The 25,334-nt window shown below is 42.6% G+C and overlaps 3 protein-coding genes across 4 annotated transcripts; 1 reads left to right on the forward strand and 2 right to left on the reverse strand.

The window, feature by feature from the left end:
• The first annotated feature begins 1,746 nt into the window (after positions 1-1,746).
• On the forward strand, positions 1,747-8,664 carry LOC108238745 (probable histone deacetylase 1-B). Its single transcript, XM_017421031.3, has 12 exons — positions 1,747-1,898; positions 2,814-2,926; positions 4,529-4,646; positions 4,732-4,806; positions 5,565-5,703; positions 5,854-5,995; positions 6,077-6,169; positions 6,251-6,359; positions 6,438-6,818; positions 6,935-7,090; positions 7,177-7,222; positions 7,840-8,664. Exons 1-12 carry the CDS (start codon positions 1,850-1,852, stop codon positions 7,865-7,867), a joined length of 1,449 nt encoding a protein of 482 aa, XP_017276520.1. The 5' UTR covers positions 1,747-1,849; the 3' UTR covers positions 7,868-8,664.
• A 251-nt stretch (positions 8,665-8,915) lies between these two features.
• On the reverse strand, positions 8,916-13,954 carry eif3i (eukaryotic translation initiation factor 3, subunit I). Its single transcript, XM_017421032.3, has 11 exons — positions 13,784-13,954; positions 13,379-13,471; positions 13,214-13,301; positions 13,033-13,098; positions 11,902-12,051; positions 10,635-10,762; positions 10,350-10,460; positions 10,104-10,193; positions 9,955-10,028; positions 9,748-9,840; positions 8,916-9,086 (listed from the first exon to the last, which is right to left on the reverse strand). The coding sequence occupies exons 1-11, from the start codon at positions 13,937-13,939 to the stop codon at positions 9,005-9,007; spliced, it is 1,131 nt and encodes a 376-aa protein (XP_017276521.2). The 5' UTR covers positions 13,940-13,954; the 3' UTR covers positions 8,916-9,004.
• An 859-nt stretch (positions 13,955-14,813) lies between these two features.
• Positions 14,814-23,221, reverse strand: txlna (taxilin alpha). Of its 2 annotated transcripts, none has more exons than XM_017421029.3 (11): positions 23,100-23,221; positions 22,467-22,664; positions 19,730-19,993; positions 19,403-19,494; positions 18,124-18,294; positions 17,583-17,777; positions 17,370-17,489; positions 17,170-17,244; positions 16,989-17,081; positions 16,802-16,897; positions 14,814-16,168 (listed from the first exon to the last, which is right to left on the reverse strand). In XM_017421029.3, exons 2-11 carry the CDS (start codon positions 22,654-22,656, stop codon positions 15,857-15,859), a joined length of 1,608 nt encoding a protein of 535 aa, XP_017276518.1. In that variant the 5' UTR covers positions 22,657-22,664; positions 23,100-23,221; the 3' UTR covers positions 14,814-15,856. The 2 variants fall into 2 exon arrangements, with proteins under 2 accessions (XP_017276518.1, XP_017276519.1); XM_017421030.3 differs by lacking the exon at positions 23,100-23,221 and adding an exon at positions 22,751-23,025.
• Positions 23,222-25,334: the final 2,113 nt, after the last annotated feature.

Below are 25,334 nucleotides of genomic sequence, written 5' to 3' on the forward strand. Positions count from 1 at the left end.
ACACACACACACACACGAACGAGCTTCCACTGCCACCTGTTGGTCAGAACCTGGATCTGTTTATTGGCACAAAGAATTGAGTCCTTTGAGAAATTGTACCTTTTAAAAGAATTATATTCTATTTATCCCCCGCCGCTGAGAGGCAAAAGTGGGCAATGATGTTTTTCGCGTCTGTCTGTTAGCAAAATATGTCACAAAGTGCTGGATGGATTCTGGTGTACTCTGCATCCCCAGAACCAGAACCAAACATGCAGAAGCAGCTTTCAGCTTCTATAGACCACAAATTTGGAACAAACTTCCTGAAAACTGTAAAACATCTGAAACACTGAGTTCCTTTAAATCAAGGCTAAAACCGCACCTGTTTAGAGTTACTTTTGAACCACAATAAATGGACGTGTACTGGTGTCTCGTTTGGAGACTGTATGTTGTTTTTATGACTTTTTAATTTCGATTTTATCACGTAAAGCACTTTGAATTGCCGTGTGCTGACTTGACTTGACCTGGATTTCGGTGAAACTTTCAGGAAACAATCACCAGACGCACGCCTACAACCGATCAACTTTTAGAGCCAACCCAATTCAAGATGGCCGCCACGGCCAACTGACCTTACAAAACACAAAAGGCGCCACAAATCAGTCAGTTTTACAGATATCGAGCAAAATGTCGGCGTGGTAGTAGCTGAGAGTCAGACACGACACGTACTCTTCGTGCAACTCATTGCTTAAAACCTTAGCATTAACTGTCGGAGTCAACCGTGTTTGTCTGTTAGCAAAATATCTCAGCAACCATTGGTTTGATTTTGATGAAACTTCCTGAACATGATCATTGGATATATATCTACAGCCGGTTAGTTATTGACATCTCTCAACATAACATGAGATTGCACATAGCATTATTTTGAATGTTTGTCCCAAACAGAATCTCAGTTTAAAACTGAAAGGCTGCAGGCAGTTTGTGAGGCCTTTAATTTCAGTATGCATTTATTTTTTTCACTTTTCAAGTTATGGTTAGCTTCACCGCAGATGTGCAACTTTTTTCAAAACAACTTTTCAAAGCTGCCCTTTTTTTGAAAGGATATTCCAGCCATTTCAGCGTTGGGGTTCTTTGAAGAGGTTTTCAGCAATCAGTGTCTTACCTGTAGATAGATGCAGCTGTGTATCTATCTACAGGTAAGACACTGATATATGTGTTATTGTAGATAGATTCTGGAACAACCTCTGTTTGGAGAAACAGGACTAATAAGCTCACGGCTAGTAAGAGCGGGGCTGAAAACAAAGTGGATTTCTGCTGTCTTAAAACAGAAAGGCTGGCTCTGTGCTCACTAGTAAAAAGGAGTCTGTGGGAGAAACAAAAAGAAAAAAGCTGCTAAATGGACAGCTCTGTTATTTACGTAGTATGGATTAAAATACAGTGTCAATAGCTTCCTTAATTCATAGAGGCTTCCTTATCTCATTTGCAATGACTAGTACACAAGCTTATATTTATATAAAAGAGATATACTGACCTAAAAATAAACAAACAGAAAAAAAGAGCCTTAGTGTCATTTCATAAGACAATAATGAGCAAACAGTGAATGTATATCTCCGACTTACTGCCCTAAGAATAGCTTATAAGCAGCTGAAATGTGATTTTTTTTTAAAGCTAACTGTGCTAATTTGTTAGCTAATTATCAAACGGACAGTTGTGCTGCTCGAGGTTGGAGACTCGGGGCTCCTCGGTTTGCTCACCGGCTCCTCCCAGTCGGGCGGCGCGGCCCATGTGATTGGTTGTCGCGAGCTCGGCACCACTTCCACCCCGCCGCCGCACAGAAACCGGCGAGCAACGAACCCGGTGGGGTAACTGGTGTAAAATGGCGCTGTCTCAAGGAACAAAGAAAAAAGTTTGCTACTACTATGACGGTAAAAAAAAAAATTCAGGCGCATAATTTTCTCTGACTCTTCAAGGGGCCGCCGAGGCGCGTAGAAGTTCCGGGATTTCTCCGCGTTTGACGCTTTTAGGCGTGCAAATACGACGAGCCGGCGGAAGAGCTAACGTTAGCTTGTTGGACGGGTTAACTAGCTTGTTTTAGCTGCATGGATTGCTAAGTTAGCTGTTAGCCCGAATGTGCACGGAGCGTTTGGTCTGCCGCTCACTTTCAAATTCCATTCATTAACGAATTGTGTATTTTCTGAAATTACCGCAGCATATATCTGGTCGTGTTTAAACACAAAGGGCTAATATAGTCACCGTAGGAGCGCAGAGAAACCACGGAGCTAGCCGGTGATGGCCACACTGTGTTCTTCCGAACTTGCTAATAACTTCCGAGAAGTGGTGAAAGATGCACCGGTCTCCACTTCATTAATATGGCGAAAGAACTCGATAAGACAATACTCATATACTCTTACACAATTTATATATACAACATACTTTTGCCTTTTATTCAGAGTAACTCAATTCACATGAATATTAAATTTCATTTTGCTAAAATACTACACCGAAGCCTAAGTAGCTCACTTTTTAAAATTGCATTATTTTACCTTTTCAAGTTGTTATGAATTGAAGCAAACCAGATTAAACATATGATTTACTTCCTGCTTCTTATTGTCTAATGCACAAGAGTAATTGTAGGTGCAGTGCAAACTTTACATGTTAGATTTTAATGGAGTATTAATATTATTAACAGTATTAATAACAAAGATTAGTGCAAGAATGATTCATCCTAGTTTGTGCATATCTGGTATGGGTAAATTGGGCACATTTTGAATGGAGTTTGGTGGGATGTTGTCTTTTGCTACAATATTAAGCTCTTATAAATTGTTTATTTTGTCCTACAGGTGATGTGGGAAACTACTATTACGGTCAAGGCCATCCCATGAAACCCCACAGAATCCGCATGACACACAACCTCCTCCTGAACTATGGACTCTACAGGAAAATGGAAATCTACGTGAGTCACGTCCATCAATGCAAACCTCACACGTTTGACGTTTTACTCGTCTTGGCTCTTCTGATATTAGTGACATTGACTGGCTGTCAAAAGCTGTTGAAGTTGTGGGATTAAAGAATATCTCAAACTCATTTAGATTTATTCTGTTTCTTTAGCCATGAAGACAAAATGACTTCACCCAGATGTGCAGCTTTTCTCTTTAGGATGTGACCTATTGAATTAAAGTAGTCAGTCACCTTGATGTAAACATTTGCCACCATTAATTCAAAGCAGACAATAGTTACAGTTCATGTAGAAAAATTATGTGTTTATTTCACCCATCTCCTTGTGTTCAAATGAATAAACATTTTCACAAGGTTAACAAAAACATAGACTTAAGAAGTCTGGAATTTGTTTTCGGCATTTTCAAGATCTCCAAGTATGAGGAGACAAAAGAAAGTGAGGAAAAACAAAGGTTTCTAGACTCTGATACTTATTGCATTTTCTAAAAAATAAAATTTACAGTTTCTAAAAGTTGTTCAAATGTGCAGACATTAAAAAAAGTCACTTTGAGGGTTGTCAACTTCCAGAAATTAAAATAAGGAAAGCAGATTATTTCTTTATCTGGTAATGGCAACAAACTTGAATCATTTCAGCTGACAAGCCTATACAGGGCTCAGGCATGAAGACTTAAATAACTATAAAAGTATGTATAAATGTTGTAAATTTTGCATGTGTGAGTGATGGGAATTTGTAAAATTCTGATCTTTTCTTGGCAAAAAAAGAAACAACTTATATTGAATAGTTTTTCAAAAGTTGATATACAACAAAAACTCTTGCAGTAGTTACTTGTCCTTACCAAATGCATTGTGAAGCAAATAAAAAAAATGTAAAGGGGAAAAAAAAACTTACATTAGCAAACAGATAACAAACCTGCACCACTGTGCTAATTTAGTATGATTTACATTTAATTTGGGGTCAGGAAATGTGAGGATTTGAGTCTCAAAGTGTGCATTTTCAGCATGAAAAATAAGAAGTAAGCCTCTATAATAACCATTAATAGTAATAGATGTTGGGGTTTGTTGATCACCTGTTTGAGTAAGCGTATTAACTGTGGTACATGTTTCACATCGGCCCAGTAAAGAGTAAACGTGTGTGATGGAACGTGTGCAACGGTTACCACAGCTCAGTTCAGTGCGGTAAATTTGACGGGCAACATAAAGCTCTTTACGATTGTGGCGGGCGTTGTGGCTCCCGAAAGAACCAGAACCAAATGGTCCAGATCCCAGAAAAAGGGGGGGGGGGGTGTAATTCCCATCACTACTTTATGAGGAGTTCATAAAAATATCCCATCCCATCAGATCGTTGAGTTTAGAAGATAATTCGACCCTCATGGTCTCTTTCCCTGCAGGGAGGGAGGCACAGGAGGAGATGGAGAAATTAGTTCAACTATTTCCTTCTTTTGGCTCGTTTTCCTCCTCCTGAAGAGCATATATAATGGAAAAGAACTATTATTGAAAACAAGTGGCTCAGTCATGGGGACATTCAAAACATTGAGGGTTTTTTTTTTTATTATGGGGGAAGTTTCATTATTTTATGTTGCTTTTTTTTTTGTAATTTCAGAGACCACAGAAAGCCAGTGCTGAGGAGATGACAAAGTACCACAGTGACGACTACATCAAGTTCCTGAGGTCCATCCGCCCAGACAACATGTCTGAGTACAGCAAGCAGATGCAGAGATGTGCGTCCCGCTCGCTCTCTAACGGCGCGTCCTGGCTTCCTTCGTCTTCTGTCACGCTGACGACATCTTTGCTGTTGTCTTACAGTTAACGTCGGCGAGGACTGTCCAGTGTTCGATGGACTGTTTGAGTTTTGTCAGCTCTCAACAGGTGGCTCTGTAGGTATGTTGTTGCTACTGTGTTTTCACCCAATCCTCCTGGTACACTGTCTTCACCGAACAAACTGATCAGTTAACCATCGGTGGGGAAGAATCTGTGATTTACTTCCTGCGTGGAACGGCCAATCTGACAGTCTCCAGGTCCATGTCCAGCCCCTCTCCTATTCAAACTGACCCTAAAACCCCCTTCACACTGGATCAAGACCTCATTATGATGTATAAAATCAGATGGAACGTGACGGGTCTTTGCTGTATCTTGGTGTTGGTCCTAGATTTACTTAGAGATCACTTTTTCAAAACTAGGGTTGTGAAGTTCTGGGAATTTTCATAGTTGGAAGCTTTCAATGAGAATTGAAGGGATTTTATGGGAATAACAGCAATAAATCTAGAATATAGAATATCATGGGTTGGCTCTTATCAGGAATTTTAAATACAATAGGGGGAAATATAGCATATTCTTGACTAAAACGACTAAATTACATTGCTGTACCATGCAATGTATGCAGATAAAATGAGAAAAGAGCCAGCATAGTGATCAAATAATGTAGTTTGGTTCAGAGTTGTGTGAATGAAATAAAAGTAGTGTGTTTGTGACTCAGTAGCGTCACTCATGATGGCTTTATAGCCAGTCTTTATGTGAAAGGCACACAAACTAAACGTGTGGACCATTTTGTCTTTACCAATAAAGTCCTGTAGACCACACAGGCATGGCAAGTTTGCATGCTTTAGTCTATTTAATGTCTGTCTTTGTTTTTCCTGAAGCTGGAGCCGTGAAGCTGAACAAGCAGCAGACAGACATCGCGATCAACTGGGCTGGTGGACTCCACCACGCCAAGAAGTCCGAAGCCTCTGGTTTCTGCTACGTCAACGACATCGTCCTCGCCATCCTGGAGCTCCTCAAGTAAGCCGAGCACCACCGCTGCTTTTAGGTTTTAGTAGGACTGAGCCATTTTAATGGGACAAGTTTTGTACCCGTTTAGGTTTCATCCTAACTATCAGCATGCAGAACATGGATCTTACCTCAATACAATGTATCTTATGGATTTTCCAGATACCACCAGAGGGTGTTGTACATAGACATCGACATCCACCATGGTGATGGAGTAGAGGAGGCCTTTTACACCACAGACAGGGTCATGACTGTCTCTTTCCACAAATATGGGGAGTACTTTCCTGGCACTGGAGACCTGAGGGTGCGTGCTGCTCTTCAATAAAACAAGATTGTATTACAGAAAACGGGGGTATTATTCTAATAACATGACCTTTGTGTGCAGGACATTGGAGCAGGAAAGGGCAAGTACTATGCTGTGAACTACCCTCTTAGAGACGGCATTGATGATGAGTCTTATGAAGCCATTTTCAAGCCCGTAAGTTCCCTTTTTGCATGGCAATATCCACCAGTAGCTTTGGCGGCCTATTTTCTGACTCCGTGTGTGTGTTTGTCTTAGATCATGGCGAAAGTGATGGAGATGTACCAGCCGAGTGCTGTGGTTCTGCAATGTGGAGCGGATTCTCTTTCTGGAGACAGGCTGGGCTGCTTCAACCTCACCATCAAAGGTATCGAAACACGCCAAAGAAAACGATTGCTTCAATAAGACCGAAAACTTAACTCGTGTATGTTGTGCTTTCCAAAAGGCCACGCCAAGTGCGTGGAGTACATTAAAAGCTTCAACTTGCCTCTGCTGATGCTGGGCGGAGGAGGATACACCATCCGCAACGTGGCCCGTTGCTGGACCTTCGAGACTGCCGTGGCCTTGGACTGCTCCATCCCCAACGAGCTGCCCTACAACGATTACTTTGAGTACTTCGGCCCCGATTTCAAGCTGCACATCAGCCCCTCCAACATGACCAACCAGAACACCAACGAGTACCTGGAGAAGATCAAACAGCGGCTCTTTGAAAACCTCCGCATGCTGCCTCACGCTCCCGGCGTCCAGATGCAGGCCATCCCAGAGGACGCTCCTCACCCGGACAGTGGGGACGAAGATGAGGAAGACCCTGACAAGCGCATCTCTAGTAAGAGACTTTTTTTTTTTTTTTTTACTTTAGTACACAGAATTAAAACGTTGTGGTAAAAAATGTGAGGATGTCCAGCTTTTGGTGAAGAGTTGATAATAAACTGTGTGTTTCAGTCCGTGCCCACGACAAGAGGATAGCCTGCGAGGAGGAGTTTTCAGACTCTGAGGATGAGGCCGAGGGGCAGGGGGGAGGCCGCAGGAATGCCTCAAACCACAAAAAGGCCAAACGATTAAAGAAGGAGGAAGAGAAAGAAGGAGAAGAAAAGAAAGGCGAGTTTGCTGCACTCACATAAAAAAAACAACAGAAAAATGAATTTAAAGGTTTGCTATAATAACTCCTCCTGTTTGCTTTTTAGAAGTGAAAGAAGAAGACAAAGAGGAAGAGAAGATGGATACGTCAGGGTAAGAATCAGACTGTCCCGTTCCTCTTTGTTCTCCACGCAGCTGCTTAATCTGTGTTCATAAACGTGAGCTACTTTTAACAATGATGAAAAAACACGCAGAGGAGTTTCACTCTAATGTCCACCTCAGTCAGACCTTAGTTTTCATGACTCGGACGCTTCAGAGCACAGCTGGAATCTGTGGGAATTTCCCTTTTTAACTTTAGGGTCAAATGTTTGTAGCTGTTCGACTTTAGGCTGCTCTGATTCCCCGATGAAATGGTTTTATTAGAAACTGTAAATAAAATGGTAAAGGTAGACAAAAGAAACTGAGTCTTAAAACGGTCTCATTCGTATATATTGAGAAAACATGAATATATATTCAGAATGTAAACTTTTTGTTAGTGTGTGAATATTTAGCCTTTGGAAATCTGAAAGCCATATCAATATTTTTAAATCAGGACTGAGGCCACTCAGCTGAGTTTGTGGCACAAGATGTTTTTTTTTATTTCTTCAAATAGTTAAAATCTCCTTTGGTGAGAAAAATATCTCCTCATTATTCCATGTAACTCCAGCTGCTTTTATTGCTGATATCTTGTCTCCCTCCTCCTGTAGTTTGATGTTTCAACTGTCTTTCAGACCAAAAGAAGAGATGAAGACCACTTGAAGTTGGGTGGAAGGAGACGTGGCTGTACGGTTGTCCTTCATCCCCCCTCCTCCTCCTCCTCCTGCAACCCAAGAGGACCTTTTGATTCCTGTTTTACTGTGTTCCTACTGACAAACCTGATTGGCACCATGTTCCCAGTTCAAGTATCAGGTGAAAACAGGGGGATTGCACAACTGTAGCAGTATCTGATCAGTGGTTTTTAGCGTGGTAAAAATTAAGCCCCGCCCCTCCAGTTGTTAAATCCCACCCACCTGGCGCTTAATCCCTGTGAGCATTTGTGTGAATCAGGCATGTTAAAAGAAATAAAAAAAAAATCAGATTGTTGCTGTTCCCATGCTGGCATCTCAGATTTAAACCTGTCTGCGGGGCTGCAGTTGGTCAAATGCAAAAAGGCTTCCCTCTTAGGTTTTATTTTTTTTAAACGCCTATTTATGATACAAAATCCCTCCTGTTAATTCATCAGTAAATGCATGCTTAGACTCATCTGGCCTTCAGCATGTACACACTTTTAAGTCCCCCCCCTCTCCCCAATCTGGACTCTAAGTTATTTTTAAATCATGAATAGTCGGTTCCTTTAGCCAATCTTCTTCTGAACATCTGCTTTGTGTTTTTATGTTCCTGTATGAATGTGTGAACCTCTCCTGAGGCTGATGTTGGTGAGTAAATGACTTATTTTAGAGATTTTGTACCATTGAATACACAAGTGGGGTAAACCGACGTGGCCCTCGACCTGTGGCTGTTATATCCTTGTGAAGCGTCCATTATCGTATCTTTGTTAATAAAAACAAACAAAAACATAAGGTCCACTTTTGACTTATTTCCTTTTAGTGTTAGCCATCAGGATTTTTAGTTTCTGGCCCCAAATTGAACTCGGACTCCAAAGAAATATTCTATATGAGGAAGTAAAATTAAGGCTATTTTCTGTTACAGTGAATCATTTTTACAAATATTCAACACAAAAAAACCTCAGATCATTTATTAATTTAAATACATTTCAGAACTAAAGTCTACTTTACAACTTAGAGGGTACAAAGATGCAGACAATCCCTTTCTTGACCATGTTTTGTCTTTATTTTAAAATAATTAGCACTTTACACACCAAATTCAACAACTGTTAGCAGGTGATCGTTGGACTGTTTACGCCTCCAGCTCAAAGTCAAAATAATGTGGGTCGAAGTAATGAATCCTCACGTATCCGTCTTCTCCTCCACTGCTGTAACTGAGGACAGAGGAGGAAAGCAATGTTACACATTCAGGAAATAGAGATGAGTTTTGTATAAAGGTATTATTTAAGTTGTAGAAATACAACTAGTCAAAACACCAATCTTAAAAATGTCACAATTTATGTGAATGTCAGTTTTGTGGTTATTTACAAAATGTAAATGGCAGCAGGAATATATTTCTGCTCAAATAATTCTGAAATGCAACATGGAACTGGGCGTAAAAGTGTTTTTACGGGGACCACTGTGACATCTCAAAGTTTGGGGCCGTTTTAAGACCAAAGCGGGGACTCCTGTTGTCGTACGAAACATCCAATCTCTACAGTTTCACAGCAGTTCACGCAAACCACAGATCTAAACCTCTATTATTATTATTATTATTTTGACAGAAACATCATATAACTCCTGCTGGAGGTCTCCCCTGGGAGTGCTACAGCTCGCTGCTGCTGGTCCCAAACCATACAATGCAGAATTGACAGCCATGTTCAGACTAGCCATTAGTTCATCAGTCCTGTCAGATGTAAACTCTTTTCATCCAAACTGAAATAAATCAAGAAGCTTTAATTCTTTACAACTTCTACACAAAACAGCCGAGTGTTTCCTTTAAGCAATCTCAACAAGAGTCGGTTTTTAGGTGTGTTAGAATTACAGCCACACTACCTCTTGCCGTCTGGATGGAAGGCCACACAGTTGATGGGGCCAAAATGACCTTTGACCCTGCCAAACTCCTCCTCATAGGCAGCATGGAAGAACCTGGAAGCAGCAAAAGAACACAGGTTGGCACAACAAATCTATCTCACAGACTCTTCCCCAATGTTCTATCAAATCACGAAGCTCACTCTGACTTTAAACTTATGTTTAACTCACCTGGCCTCAAACTTGCCGATCCTGGTGGATGTAGTCGTGACTTCCATGGCTTCCTGTCCACCTCCCATCACCACCTGAGCAAAGCGTTTAAGGTCAGTGGCGGGATCGAGGCAAAGTGTGTGTGCTGCGCTGTGGGACGTGCAACTTACGTGATCCATTATGGGGGAGATGGCCGCTGAGTTGACGGGTCTCTCAGTCTTAAATGTCTTGATGTGATCCAGGGAAGAGGAGTCGAACAACTAAAGAGGGAGACACTGAGCAGTCAGTAAACAGTTCATCAATGACCGAGTGAACAAATTGGACCACGTGCGTAGAGGCAGATTTAACTGCAGACTTTTAGAAACAAAATCTGACTGATGGTTGTCAAAAACAAATGGTTTTGGTCGGTCTCTTACTTTGGCCGTGTTATCCTTGGAGGCGCTGATGAACATGGTGAGATCCACTGACGTCTGCATGTCATTGATCTGCTTGGTGTGCTCCTTGGCCTTCTTCAGGATTTCTCCGGACTGATCATAGCAACAACAGGTTGGTTAGAGCCATCAAACAACAGATATTTGGTTTTTCTAATAACAGCCACCGCGAATGTAACACCCCGTTCTAGGTGTTGCCTGCACCTTTAGATTTCAACATTTAGCATCAGGGCCTGCAGTGTATTTCATGCCCACATGTAGGCGTCATACCTTTGCACTGAACTGGTTGATCTCTCCGTTCTCGTGCCCAGCGTTGACAAACTCTCCCAGGGGTCCCCACACAGCGCTAGTTATCTTGTGCTCGTTGCAGGGTATGGACTGGTAGGGCTGGTTGTCCTCTGCAGATACAATAACACAACTAAATACGTACATATATAGTCAAATTAACTCCAATCGACTCAAAGTTACAAGGGCTTCTCTACCTCTTTCTCTTTCGAGGGCTTCAGGAGAGTTAAGTATATTACTGAAAGACTACATCATATCAAATTATTATATTAAGAGAAAATGAAGTTAAGTTTGAGGTTTGTTATCAACCCTGCCAACGAATCTACTTGTTAAAGCTGACACGGCTGCTGCTCTGCTGAGGTTTTCTCCCATTGGGTACCTTGTGGTTTTTAGGAGCTATCATGCTCAGCACGGATGGTGCATTTAAAAACCAGAACAGGCAGCAGGGCAGAATGTGAGCAGGCGCCGAGGAGGCGGGGTGGAAGCCAACCCACCCCCTGCTGCTCCTCTGCACCAAGCGAGGTAATAACAGCCGAAAAGGTCGACGTGTGAAAAGGTAGGCCGACTTTGCAGCTGAATAATGTGACGAAGTGATGACGTACGCTTTCTGCAACCACTCAGCTGCTGGAGTTAAATACCAAAACAACAAAGTACAGATTCATTCTGGAGGAAAACTCCACTGTATTTTTTTTAAAAGCGTTTAAACGATGGCAAACTGAGGCGACGGTACACCTTTCTTCTTCAAAACCCCTGTGGCTTTCAGCTGCATTTTAAAGCACAAGGAAGACATATGGCAGCAGTTCTGTATTTACTTGAAATATTTTGTTGAACGCAAACAGAATCGACACACTGAGCTCATCCGCCATGTTGGGAGAAACGTTGCCCAGCGGACGTTGAGCAACACGTAAAAGCAGCTGATTTTTGTTCCGCGCCTCTTTTGGTTCCTCCCTGCTCACTTCGTTTCTGAGCGCTCACGTCTGTGCGGGACGGCGGCGGATCCATCTGTGTTTTATGAACGATCAGAGGCGCCCTAAAGGACGGGGCTGGTCTGTGTGCCCATTTTGCGGAACTGTTTGACGAAAGAGCCTAAATTCTGATGGCTAATGGCTACTTTGAGCAGAGATTTACAACCACCGTTTCTTTGAATTCCAACTCCAGTCATTGAGGATTTTAGTTATTAGGCATTATATCTGTTAAAAAAAATCTGTTCTTTAGGTCACTGATGAAAACAAATGTGTGTGTGTGTGTGTACCTATCTGCTGTGGATCCCTCAGGTCAAAGAAGTTCAGGAAGCACTGGTAACCCATCTGCTTGTCTGTGGAGAACATGATGATGTTGCCGCTGAAGTCGAAGCCGCACGTCCTGACAGCAGAGTTGGTGTTGAGCAGAGCCAGCTGTTTGCCTGCAGAAACACACAGAAGGCTTGAAAAGGCTGCTCTGGCATCAGGAAGGGATGGAACGGTAACCGACACAGTGCTGTCACTTCCATATTACAGGGATATTTTCAGCCCTGTTGTACCTCGCCTCTTCACCCACACGCAGAGGAATGCGAGTACAGAAAACGGATGGTTATTTTCAAGCATAAATAGCAACATTAGCTGTAAGATTTAGCAGCAGGGTTCACATCCGGCAGGAATTTCTGCCAAAGCAACAGTGTAATCCAGGGGTGTGCCATCCTGTCCCTCAAGGGCCACCATCCTGCATGTTTTACTTTTTTCTCTGCTCCAACACACCTAATTTGAATCAATGGCTGATTAACAGGCTTCTGCAGAACATGAAGAGGTGATTTAATCACTGAATCAGGTGTGTTGGAGCAGGGAAACAAGGAAAACATGCAGGATAGTGGCCCTCTAGGACCAGGACTACCTACCTCTGGTATAATCGGTTCAAATGAACTGCTCCTAAATTTAGAAGACTGGATTTGTTTTAAGACGGCAAACTCTACAAAAGAAGCTGGTCTATTCAAGTCGTTTTAAGCTTGTCAATCCAGGTTAAGTGGACCCACTTCCCAAGTGGATTTTGAGGTAATATAAAACAGCCCCTAACTTCACAGCAGGTTGTGTAAATACTAATATTTAAATCCATCAGTTCTGTATTTCATGATTAAATTGGCAGAATCCTGAATCCTGCATGAAGTGCTGGGACATTTTGGAGCTTCGGTCTTGGCTGTGCTCATCAGTTTTGTCCAATGTTAACTATTCCTCTAACCTGAGGTTGTTCAAGAAGCCGTCCCTAACAGGTAAGATATTTTTTATTATAGAATTATTTATAACTCATACATAGAAACTCACTTCAGCGACCTGATGTAAGCATTAGAAAGCTGCCAACTGCAGTTTTTTGGGGAAAAGCTCTTTAGGTTTGTACCGAACGTGGTTTTACTTACCGGTCTCGCAGTCCCACAGTCGACAGCTGTTGTCTGCTGACCCTGTTAATACGTTCTTCGTGTCCCCTGAGACAGAGCGAGTTAAGGAACCATTTGCAAACACTTACACGAAAGGCCTAATAACAGTTTTACAAAGTCAAACACAGTCTGAGTGCACGGGCGGTCTCCTGATGGAAGATACAGTCGCAGTCGACACACCACACAGCTCCCGTGTGCCCATTGTAGGTACCGAGCCGCTCCCCGTTCACAGAGTACCACACATTGGCGACCTGTAGAAGAACAGGGAGAGGGTTAGAAGGAGGCAACATCCACCCAAACTCCTGCTGAACAGACAGCATCGACTTACTGTGTCCTTAGCTACAGAGAAGAGCAGGTCTCCTTCTCTGTTGTACTTTATCTGAGTGATGGACCTCTCGTGGCCCTGGAGCAAGATGGGTTTCTGGGAACAAAAAGATAACAGTTTCACCTTTTAAGACTGTTCTGGTTCATTTATTTATTTATTTTACTGGAGCAAATATTACATACGGTTGACCCATCTGGATACAAGCTACCAAGTGACACGGGCTAAAAAAACATCCTTTTTTAAACCTAAATACGGCCAACATGTACGACAGTTCAGTTAATTTAAAGGCTAAGCTAACGTTAGCCGAAGACGCAGTACTGGCGCTAACACATGCAGTGTGAAAACGAGGTTAAACAAAACTGGACTGAGAGGAAAACATTTCCCCAAACAATAAAAAAATAAACCTACCATGCTGTTGCCAGATAATCCGGTATATTTGCTTCGCCCCACAGAAAGAAACACTCGTGTGTCAGGCGCCGGAGTCGCGGCGGAAAAGGAAGATGACGTACTTCCTGTTTCAAAAGCGTCAGCATCGCTGCGCCCTCTGCCGGCAACTCCGACCATAACAACCTCGAAGGTTTGACAATTACAGATCAGATAATGATCCTGTCATGGTAGATTAATTTAATACTAAAGTAAAACGTTTATGATTAAGTTTTGAGGGGTGTCACGCGTTGATATACGTTTTTATTTTAACATAAATCAACTTTCTTAGTAATTTGGGACTTACTTGTGTATTAAAATAAGATGACAAAACGGTATGATGTATAAACTGTATATAAATGTTGAAAAGAGCCAAGCCAGTGGCATAACAGTCACCATGGTAACCACACACCTGTGTTTCTCACTCCCTGACAGCAGTCCTAAATGACACAGGAAAATGCAGAGCAAAAAGTAAGCCTCAAACTGTTACTGTGTGAAATCTAGGGTAAATGAGTCCTATGGCAGTAAGAGACACAAGATAGAAAAAAAGAGACAAATGCATACTTTTTGATGTATAGCAATATAAGAAGTGTAAAGTTTGTGGGAGTGTGAAATGTTTGTTAAAAAAAAAAAGTTTAGGGCAGCTCAGAAGTTAGTAATACATTATTATTGATCACACGGAGCTAAAATCTTCAAATCAAACACACACTGTTATTTTATTTACCAAGAAACAAAATATACAAGGCCAGAAAACAGTACTGCAAAAAAAAGGGTGGGAAACATCTTTGGTTCCTTCTTATGGTAGTAAAAACTTGGGTACAATGGAAGAAATGAGATCCGCCATAGCTTTTTTTTTCCACTTGTCACCACTTCACCGATGCTACATGTTTAAGTAGTGCGCAAGAGAAACGAAGGTGTTTAGAAGTCATTAAATATATTTCTGCTTTTCTTTCCTCTTCAGTTGTCCCCACTTGGCTCAGTCCCTCTACCTTTCCAAAGCACCACACACAAAATAGATCCGTTATAAGATGCATTTATTCTTCCTACACATCTGAGCAGGATGGTGGATATGATGAACATACATTCTGGGCTAAGTGCTTGTCAGTTGACAAAAAAAATAACAACCAAGATGCAAACATTGCATAGAGGTACTTTAACATTCTCTTGATATTGATAAAAAAACCCAGTTACAAGCTTTTGCGATCACCAAAACTATGGGGTTGATGGAGTTAACTTGGGTTTAAAGTGGTCCTTATTATAAATTTTAAGCTTTGTTTAACAAAGCTGGTCATCTGAACTCAGGAAGGGTTAGAGCGATGAGTTGGTCACAGGAGGAAATTCACTTTTAATTTAACAGAACGCTTTTATTATTCCCGCCCCCAATATCAATGAAGACGGCTAAAACGAACACAAAGCAAAAAAAAAAAAAAAATCAACGCTACACAAATTAGGTGTGATCTGAACAAAGCAGCAAGAAAACTACAAAAACATACTAAGAATCTGGAGCGATTTCCCTCGATAGTAACGCCATTTCATTCACGTAAAACATGTTGAGGCTAAAGGAAATGGCATTACTGTTAAGACGTCGCCTGAAAGAAAAACGTGAATGTGCTAGAAGTGGATTTTAGAAAGTAGAACCCTTTTCCAGCACTGTAACTGAGACCAAATTACCAAAGAATCGCACAAACACAGAAAACCCCTGCTGACTGTTATTTGCTATGAACCAGTTTACCCTGCGTCGTCCCAGCCAGCTCAGAAAAACCTGATGCAACAAGTCTGTTTGACTATTATGTTGTCAAAAAAAGGGAAACGAGTCACAGATCTTATTTCAGAAAGAACTATTGTTTCACTGATTCTGTCAGCATAATGTGTAAACACATCCTTGTTTCTGTAGAGTCTGCTGGGAGGACACAAGGTAAAAGTTAGTTGGAATATATAAAGGTGTGTGTTTAATCTGATTCCAGATCAGTGCTTTAATAGAAGCAGAGGAGTAGCGGTTTGCAGGCTGGTGGTTTGACTCAGGAGGAGCAGGAGGAAAAGGGCGAGCAGCTCCGTTTTTCACTCCGGCGCGGGAACGGGCTGACAGTTCGCCTCCTCTTGTAGCGCGTGTGTGTCCGCCTGCGGCTCGCAGCTGCACGGCGGGGAGCAGGAGGCGCCGTCCGCCGCGGGGCAGGTGCCGGGCTCCAGCAGAGAGTCCATAGGAGGCGGAGAGGGGGAGTCGGCGGCTCCCGCGGTGCCGCCGTGCTGCCCGCCGAGGCTCTGGACCTTCTTCTTCAGCTCGTTCCGATCGACCTTCAGCGCCCGCCGCAGCTTCTCCAGCCGCTGGACTTTACCCTGCAGCGCCTCGAAGTCCCGATCTCGCACAGCTTTCTGTGGCAACAAAGGGGTGGAAATGGTCAGGATGCAAACACACAAACACTAAAACTAAAATTAATTTAGTGCTCTTAAGTCTCTTCCAAAGCGTCGGGGCCTGGACTCTGACGGTACTGACCCGGATTTCATTACAGTCAGGTTCCCTTATTTCTCTACACACAAGCTTAGGGTTTCAGCAACTTCCACTTTCTTCATCAAGTCATCAGATAAAGAGTAGAGATCTGAGCTGAGTCTCGTCTAAAAACAGACTCATGTTAGTGGCAGACAATTACTGTAGCGACCTCTGATTGGTTGTTGCCATAACAACACACAGGATATTAGCACGTAATGGGCATCTTAGTCACCGTGCATCCAGACTTTCATGGGTACCCACCTACCGCCTCAACACTGATAATTTAATCTGCTGGACTTTGGAACAGACTGGCTTGTGTTATCCAATTCAATAAGCAAAACAAAATCATGCAGATGATTTTAAATATGCGGTGAAGTCTTAAAATAGCAGACACAGAAGTCTGTGTTTGAAAAGCAACATTGATCAACTATTAGATCAATTAGATACTATTAATATTAGTTCAAGTTTCAAAACTCTGGATGCAAACGCAGCATCCAGTAACGCCAAAGCAGCTTTACCTCCTCAGCCATCTCCAGCAGAGCTTTGTTACTGCTCTCCCACCTCGACCGGTACATGGCCGTCTCCTTCTCCAGCTTCTTGATTTTTTTCGTCATCTGCGAGCGCAGAGGAAAACGACACCCATGCATGAGCAGGCGAAGCCGACAGAAACGAGTGTCACCTCCCGCGGCGGGGGGGTCCCCTCACCTTCTCCATCTCCTGCTTGAAAGTGGTGAAGACCTCGTTGCTCTTGGACAGAGTGGTCTGAAACTCCTCGAACTTCTCCGTGTACAGCGACAGCTGGAAAACCACCACAGCACAAGTTTGATCGTGGAACCGTAGTTCTGCTACAACGTGTCGATGTGATGCGTTTAAAGTCATGTGAGACCTGCTGCTTGAGGTGAACTTCCTGCTGCTTCATGAGCTCGCACATCCTCTGAGACTCTACGGCTTCTTTCAGCAGCTAAAAGGAAAAAACAAACATTTCTTGAAGGAACCAATTCAACCATTTCCAAAAAAAAAAGCAGTTTCTCCTCCTGTGTGGATCTACGGGACAGATGTCTATAAAGGTGTGTTTGTCAAACTCACAAAGTCTTTTTCTCTGTCGTGGCGCTCCTCTGACTCTTTCAGCAGCTCCTGTGCCTGGTGCAGCTTCGCATCGACCAGCTGTTGTTGCAGGTCTTTGTGCTTCACCACTTTGTCTATATGCTGTTAAAGTGACCAGAGTCAGAGAGATCAGAGTCCATCCAGTAAACAAGACACGATCGGGGAAATATGGAAGGGAAAACCCAGCCGGCTCACCTCCTCCCGCAGCTTGTACTGCTCGTACAGCTTCTTCAGCTTCTCGCCCAGCTCGGCGTTCTCCTGTCGGAGGCTGGCGTTCCTTTCGTTGTGCTGCTCCATCTGAGCCTGGATGTCATTCAACGTCGACTGGAAGTGAGATGTCACCTCCTTCCTTTTTTCCTCCTCCAGACGGGTTCTCTGTATTCCTTCGTCCTGCAGAGCCCAGAACATTTAATGACACTGATTCTTGTGACGCTGTCGAATCCACATGTACTGAAGTTCATAATAATCTTGTTATCAGGATAAACAAGCGTTCGGCGCAGGGGTGGGCAATCCTGGTCCTCAAGTTCCGCTATCCTGCATGTTTTCCTTGTTTCCCTGCTCCAACACACCTGATTCAGTGATTAAATCACCTCTTCATGTTCTGCAGGAGCCTGTTAATCACCCATTGATTCAAATCAGGTGCATTGGATCAGAGAAACAAGTAAAACCTGCAGGATGGTGGCCCTCGAGGACCAGGATTGCCCACCCCTGGTTCAGCGGCTGAACCCTTCCGTACCTTCAGTGTTCGGTTGTGTCTCTGCAGCTCTCTACAGAGACTCTCCAGCTTGCTGCGGGCCAGGATGGCCTTACTGTGCTCATTTCTCAGGTTGTCCTTCTCCTGGACCAGCTGCGTCTGCTTCTTCTGCAGCGCCCTCATCTGCTTCTGAGTGTTGCGATGCTCCTCCAACTGAGCGGGGGAGAAACACGGTTAGTTTCCTGAAAAACAAGCCGTCTTCTGAACCCTCATCCTTGGAAAAAAAAAATCACCATAGTGATGTTTAAAGACGACATTATTGTGTCAGTATAATACACATTGGCCCAGTCTTAGTCCTAAAAGCAGTAAAATTATGAAAATGTTATTGTGTTAACCATTTTTTTCTTTGAATCCTGCATGGATAAAGCTAATCTTTTTAAAAGTTATGCAAGAAACAAAACTTAATTTTCTTACATTTGTAAAATATTAGATAAAGGAATGCAGAAATGGAGAACATCTGAAAACAACCTGTAGCCCTTTAGTTTGCAGAAAAACATTAATGATGGATACTTTGATCCTTTGCAGGAAATTCCAGCGTCTCAGCAGCAGCAGTTATGTCACACACAGATACCAGCATCAAAAAAGATAAGAATACTAAAACTAAAAATAATGATATAAAATACACAGAACAAAAGTTGGGGGTATATATAGTGTTCATTAATTCATTGCTTATTATTTTTATTGCTTAATAGTATTATTATATCCTTCCTATAATAGAAATCAGCAAAAATAAAGTGATCATCTTTTTCTAAGGGTATCAAGTTTAAGATTTAACCGAGCTCCGACCTCGGAGCGAACCTGCTGGGATGTCCGCTCCTGAGAAGACGGGCAGCCGTGTCTTGTTTTCTAATTTGTAAATGATCTTTTTCAGTGTAAGACTGACAATAAATTGAACAGAAATGACCTAAAAACTGCTCTAAGATTCATTAGAAGCAACACTTGCTTCTCAAAGATCCATACAGACACAGGTCTTCCTTGAACATTGTGTAAAATGCTGAAATTCATACTTTTTTTTTTTTTTTTTAAAAGATGCTCACTCTGCTCAAGTCCATTTGATGCAGGACCGGGTAAGTAACAGATTATTTACAGTAACAAATGGCCCTTTGTCTTCAAAAGCTGAACATTAATATTGTAAACATGGATGAGGAGGATCTGATTTATTTAGACAAAACCTAAAATATAACGGCAGTAATGTTTTCTTGCTGTATTAATTGACTTTTTTTGGGAAAACTCAAGCGTTCACTCTGCAGGAATGACTCACCAGGTCAGCATACTTCTTGCAGAGACCTGCGAGCTTTTCCTCCGGGGTGCTCAGCGTGTTTAGAGTCTGCATGAGGAGGGTGATTTCTTTGCCTAAGAAAAACGAGCAGAATTGAACCAAAGAAACAGCAGCAGCTCCTGTTAGATGATAGAAACAGCCCCAGTAAAGATGGAACGACTGAATTCTTCAAATGTAATAAATATCTTGAGGGAAGTTTCGGAATTGTCCATCTGTAGGAGGTGTGACAATCTATTATCACTCCGAGGGAAGCATGTGTGTAAATCTGCAGATTATATAAAGTCTATTTAATGTAGGAGCCTTCCTTACCCAGACCCTTGACTTTCTTCTTCTCCTGAGTCTTCTTCTGCTCCTTCTCCGCCACGCTGTCGCCACCGGTGACTTTTCCTTCCTCCTGTTTGTCGTCCTCCTTCTCACTCGCCAGTCCATTGAGCACTGGGCTGTGCGACTGGCCGTTGAGCAAGGCACCGGCGTCGTCTGAGAGGGTTCCCCGACAGTAGGTGCTGAGGATGTCCTCCAGCTGCCGGCTGAGCTCCTCGGCCACGTCGCACTGAGATGGAGCAGCGTCTGCGACTGGAGACGGGAAAGCACAGAGCTGAACCCGTGTTTCTTCTCCCAGTGAAACACGACAACAGCTGTCTGATTGTTTTCTTTAATGAGCAGTATTTAAGCTTTAGGTTTCACTATTTTAAGAAGACTTTAGGCACTCTTTATTAGAAATCAATTAATAGGAAGTTAACGCACATAGTAGCTCACCAGTTTAAAGGAAAAGTTTGGCCATACTAAAGTGGATTTGAGGGTAAAAGTTACAAATATCTTACTTCTTGTAGCTTTTTGAGCAGTCTGAGTTTGAAGAAATAAGAGTTTACAATTACAGGACTGACAGCAAGTCCGAAAGCAGCAAAGACCAAAGTGGATTGCTGTTAAAACGGCCCAAATCGAAACCATTTCACACATTTATACATGCTTCCACCTCCATCACTTTTAAACTACTTGGTTATTTTTCAGCTGAAATATTATGAGATTTCTGCTGGAAATGACCCCTGAATGCACCAAAAGTGCAAAACTTCACTGCTGCTGTTGCTATTTGTGCTTATTAACCACAGAACTTCAATAAAAGCAAAATTGGTGGAAGCCTAAAGGTTGATTTTGCATTTACATGAACCACTATGAAGCTTTGGAAATGAGAGATGTTTTAGGACAACAACAATCCACTCTGGTTCTAGCTGCCGTTAGCTCGTCAGTCCTGATGGATGTAAACGTTTTCTTTAAACTGCAGCTATTTAAGGTGTCATCTACAACAGGTAAGATACCATTGTTTGTAACTTCTACACAATAACCTACTTCAGAATATCCAAACTTTTCCTTTATGTTTCATTTTGTCCACAGCTACTTAGCATTTTTAGCTTTATTCATATGTTAAAACAACAATATTCAGTCATTAATCACATTTTCGTTCCTCGACAAATCATGAACATCCATTTACAAGCAGTTCTCTCAACATGTCATATCATCAGAACAATCAGCAGGGCTCAGTAGGTGTCTGGATAAAAAGGACACATTCCTACATGCCTGGGCTCACTGGACACAGAGTCCTGTCCTCCTGAGACCTGCTCTCCCCCCTGCACACCGACTAACTTCATCATAGTTTGACTGATTTAGAACTTTTTGTTTTCTTTTCTTTTTTGTAGGCAGCACTGCAGTGCATAGGTTAGCACTGTCGCCGCCCAGAAAGAAGGATCGCCCCCCAGCCAGGGGGCCTTTCTGGGTGGAGTTTACATGTTGTCCCCGTGATGGCCTGGGTTTCCTCCCACAGACCAAAAACGCATTAGGTTAATTGGCAACTCTAAATTGTCCCTAGGTGTGAGTGTGAATGGTTGTTTGTCTCTATGTGTCCCTGTGATGGACTTGTGACCTGTCCAGGGTGTCCCCCCTCCTCTTACACTTACTGCTGGAGGTAAGCACCTGTTCACGCGACCCAGAAAGGAGAAGCAGGTAAAGAAAATAGAGGGATAGATGGTTGTTTGTTGTTTTGTTAATATTAACAAAGCTGTGTCTAATTTTGCTGAGTATAGTGTCTGTAGGGATACAGTCAGTGAAAGGTTGGTGTCATTTGTTTTCTAGCCAAATGTTTATTATATGTTATTACAGCAATCTGGTCAAGTTAAAAGACCCTAAAGGCCTTTCTATCCTCCATGAGAAGTCACAAAGTCGGCTCTCAGTCAGGTGGTTGCGTAACGAAAATTGTTTCATTTTGTTCTCGTAGAAGCTTCGTCCGCCCCTTCTCGACACAAGGTCCTGACTGAACTGTTTCTCACAGGGGTTTGTGCCAAGTGTTGTGTGATTGGTCAGAAGTTGTTTATGCCTAAAAGCCTTAATGGAGTCATTTTGCTTCTGCTGCTCCGCTGAGAAACAGCTGGAGGCTGTTAGAAAATACAGCCGTCCTTACAATTGTTCGAGCAAAACTTAGAAACCTGTGAGCTTAAAAAGACCGCAAGGAGACACAGGCGGCTGTTGTGGCCGGGAGGAAGTGCGCCTCAGCCGGGCGGTGTAGAAACATGTTTCTCTCGTTCACTTGTTATTGTTCACCATCAAATTTCCAAATACCAAACGGCATGTACTGTTTTGTACCCGTTTTAACGCTGTAGGAGGAGGGAGGAGCTTCCTGGGAGTCCAAGTGTCTCATGTACCTGTGGTTCCCAACCCTGGTCCCACTATCCTGCATGTTTTCGTTGTTTCTCTGCTCTTCAGCAGGTCTTTAAGTTCTGCAGAAGCCTGTTAATCAGTCGCTCATTTGAATCAGGTGTGTCAAAGCAGGGAAACAACTAAACCATGCAGGATAGTGTTCCTCGAGGACCAGGGTTGGGAACCACTGTCGTGGACTACGAAGGGTGTGTGTGCGAAAACGAATGTCTCACAACCATGTGACTGCGAACAGACTCCTTGACTTCTCATGGAGTACGCCAGAGCCTTAAGCCGAAAATGTCAGAAATGACTCATGTAAAAATTACCCGAAGACAGTCTGGGTTTATTTAAAGAGGTTTACCTTCACTTTCTCCCTCGTGGCTTTGTGGAGGGTCTTGTGTCTGTGGGTCCTGTGATCCGGACTCTTTGGGGCTGGTGCTGCCGTCTTTAGCAGCTGCAGGTGTAGCTGACCCCGTGTCTCCAGCTGGAGGTGGAGGTGGAGTACCCTCACTGCCCGGGCTGCCACACTCTTCCGTGTCTTGATTTTTCATGTCTCGCACTTGTAACAAATAGAGGAAACTGTTATACTGAGTAAACAGAAAGGGCTGAATGTGTTTATTTAGCTACATCTCGCCTGAGAGTCACCTGCTCCGTGGCTCTTATGACGCGTTGAGAAACAAAATATTCCAGAAAATTTCGATGGTTGGGTACGCAAACATTAGTTGGTTCTTAATAAGTCAGGCCGACCTGTCTAAGACATTTCTAGAAACATTTATGTCAAGCGTTTCCATTAGCTTGCCCCGGAGCTTTCAGTTTACCTTAGCAGGAACAGGCTAACCCTCGTTAGCCGCTACATGCAGCTAAAACTAGCTCGGACTATTTTAACCAGCGTTAGCTTGTGTAAAAAAAAAAAAGCCAGAAACGATTAAAACAGGGGAATTCTAAACATGTATTTGTTCCGAAATGTGCACTTTGTTAATACGGAGTTGTTTACCTTAGACTTTAGGAGAAACGAGCTAATGTGTTAGAGAAGCTGCAGGTTTCTTTAACAGCGTGAGGCTGGTGGAAAAAATAACTAACTTCCGGTCATAACTTTGATTTCTTCTTCTTTGAAATCTTTTAGCGCGTTGTCGCCATCTGGTGTTTTAATGGCTGAACAACAGCAACAGGCAGATTCTACGAGGAAAGCTAAAGTTTGATGCCTTTTTTACAATAAATTACAATTATAAAGTTTCTGAAGAGTTTTGAATTTAATTTCTGCTGTGATATTTTTCAAACATAATTCAGCTTTCTTCGATAAAACCCCCAAATACTTTGAGACTTACCTCTAATAATTTAAGCCTCCATTTTAATGTATAAACCATGTAGGAAGAGTTGTTGAAGTTGCCAACAGTGGCTCATTCGGGTCACCATGGTAACCACTTACCTGTGTCTCTCACAGACAGAAATGCAGGCTAGAAAGTAAGCCTCAAACAAACAGGCCACTGTGCAAAAGTTATAAGTTGTATCAGAAGAAATTCCTGGAGTGTAAGTGTCAGAACTGTCTTAAATTTTGAGTGTCTTCATTGTTTTATGGAGGAAATATAACGAGTTAAAAATGTCCTTAACTTGCAGTTTTGAAGAGAAAATTCAGAGCTAAGATTTGATGGAAGTCAATGAAAGTTTGGATGTGTGCACTCAGCACTCTGGAGGGTTGTGAGAGGAAGCAGTAAGTTCTTGTTGACACAGCTCAAAGGTCAAGAGTGTTTGACATCTTTACAAGTTGAAAATTTTGTTGTAGTCTCCTAAAATGTTAAAATAGAAACATGTAAACACAGTAGATGTTGACAAAATGCCACTTCAGGCCTGTCTAAGACCAAATTATTGTTTAAACTTTGAATAATCACATTTATTTCACCACATGTAGATGTTTTTCCTGGTTGCAGTGCAGGAGAAGGAAACTCCATTAAGAAGGGAAAACTATTCCTGTCCAGCCAGACAGTAGCTTTTTGGGAAAGTGGTGTGTCGTATGACTTAAGTTCTGTGCTATCATCCACGCCCGTCTCCTGACCCTGTGCAGATCCATCATCAGCTGTTTTCCAGTCAGTTTAATGAGCCGGGGTCGGCGGTTCCTTTTTCAGGGGTCGCCACATCGAGTCATCCAAACTTTTAGCTCAGTATCTGCAAAAATGACTTATAAGTTATAGCCATTTTTGAGTTGGTTAACGCTGATTAGCTGTGGCAGCCACCTTGAGTTGGCCTGACTCTAAAAGTTAATCAGTTGTAGACATCCGTCCAATAATTACTTCCTGAGAGTTTCATTAAAATCCATCCAGTGGTTCATGAGATATTTCGCTAACGGACAGTTCAAGCAAAAGCTTTCAGTAAAGCTCTTGCACAATGAGTATTATCTGGGAGGACGTGTTGGGGATGACTCTCAGCTACCACCACACCACATTTTTAGCACAATATCTGGAAAACTGGCTGAACTATAATCATTTTTGCGTTTCCTACATTTATTCGGCTGCGGCAGCCATCTTATTTTGGATTGGCTCCGAAAGTTATTCAGTTGTAGACACCCATCGAACGACTACTTCCTGAGTGTCTCATTAAAACCCTTTCTGTGGTTCATGAGATATTTTGCTAACAGACGCAAGCAAAACGCTCCCTGACAGCAACCGGAAAGCTGTCAGTAAACAGTGATGACTAAACCCTGAGGTGGGATCAATAACTTATATACTCACTTATACTTACATACTAGTATATAAGTATAAGTAAGTGTATAAGTCATTGGGTGGGATGTTCTCTTGTGGTGGAGCAGGCGACGCTGGTTGCCAGGATACAAGAAGCCCCGCCCCTCTCATGACTTGGAAACAGGCAGAAGAAGAAACTCGTGCATGAAAGGGTTGAAACATAACTTTATTTTGTACAGTATTTCCTCTGAACAATTTTAAATTCAGTACATTGTCTTTACACTTTGTTTGTTTTCTTTTAACATCGTTGCAGGTTTCCTGTAAGTGTCCGTTTTCTTCTCCGTGTTTTTAGGTTTCGTGTGTCGTGTTCAGCTGAAAAGCGGGCTTGTAGTTTCTCGTCACTCATTCATACCGTCGGTTAAAGTCGAGTCGAGTCACAGTATAGACGCGGGGTGAACTGAAGCGGACGAGACTGCCGTCAGGAAGGAGAAGAAGAGAGGAGGTGGGGGGAATAAATAGAAATGGAGGGGACCGGATAGGAGGACACGTCGGGGGGG

The sequence above is a fragment of the Kryptolebias marmoratus genome, linkage group LG5 (genome assembly GCF_001649575.2).
Source record: "Kryptolebias marmoratus isolate JLee-2015 linkage group LG5, ASM164957v2, whole genome shotgun sequence".
Classification (NCBI taxonomy): domain Eukaryota; kingdom Metazoa; phylum Chordata; class Actinopteri; order Cyprinodontiformes; family Rivulidae; genus Kryptolebias; species Kryptolebias marmoratus.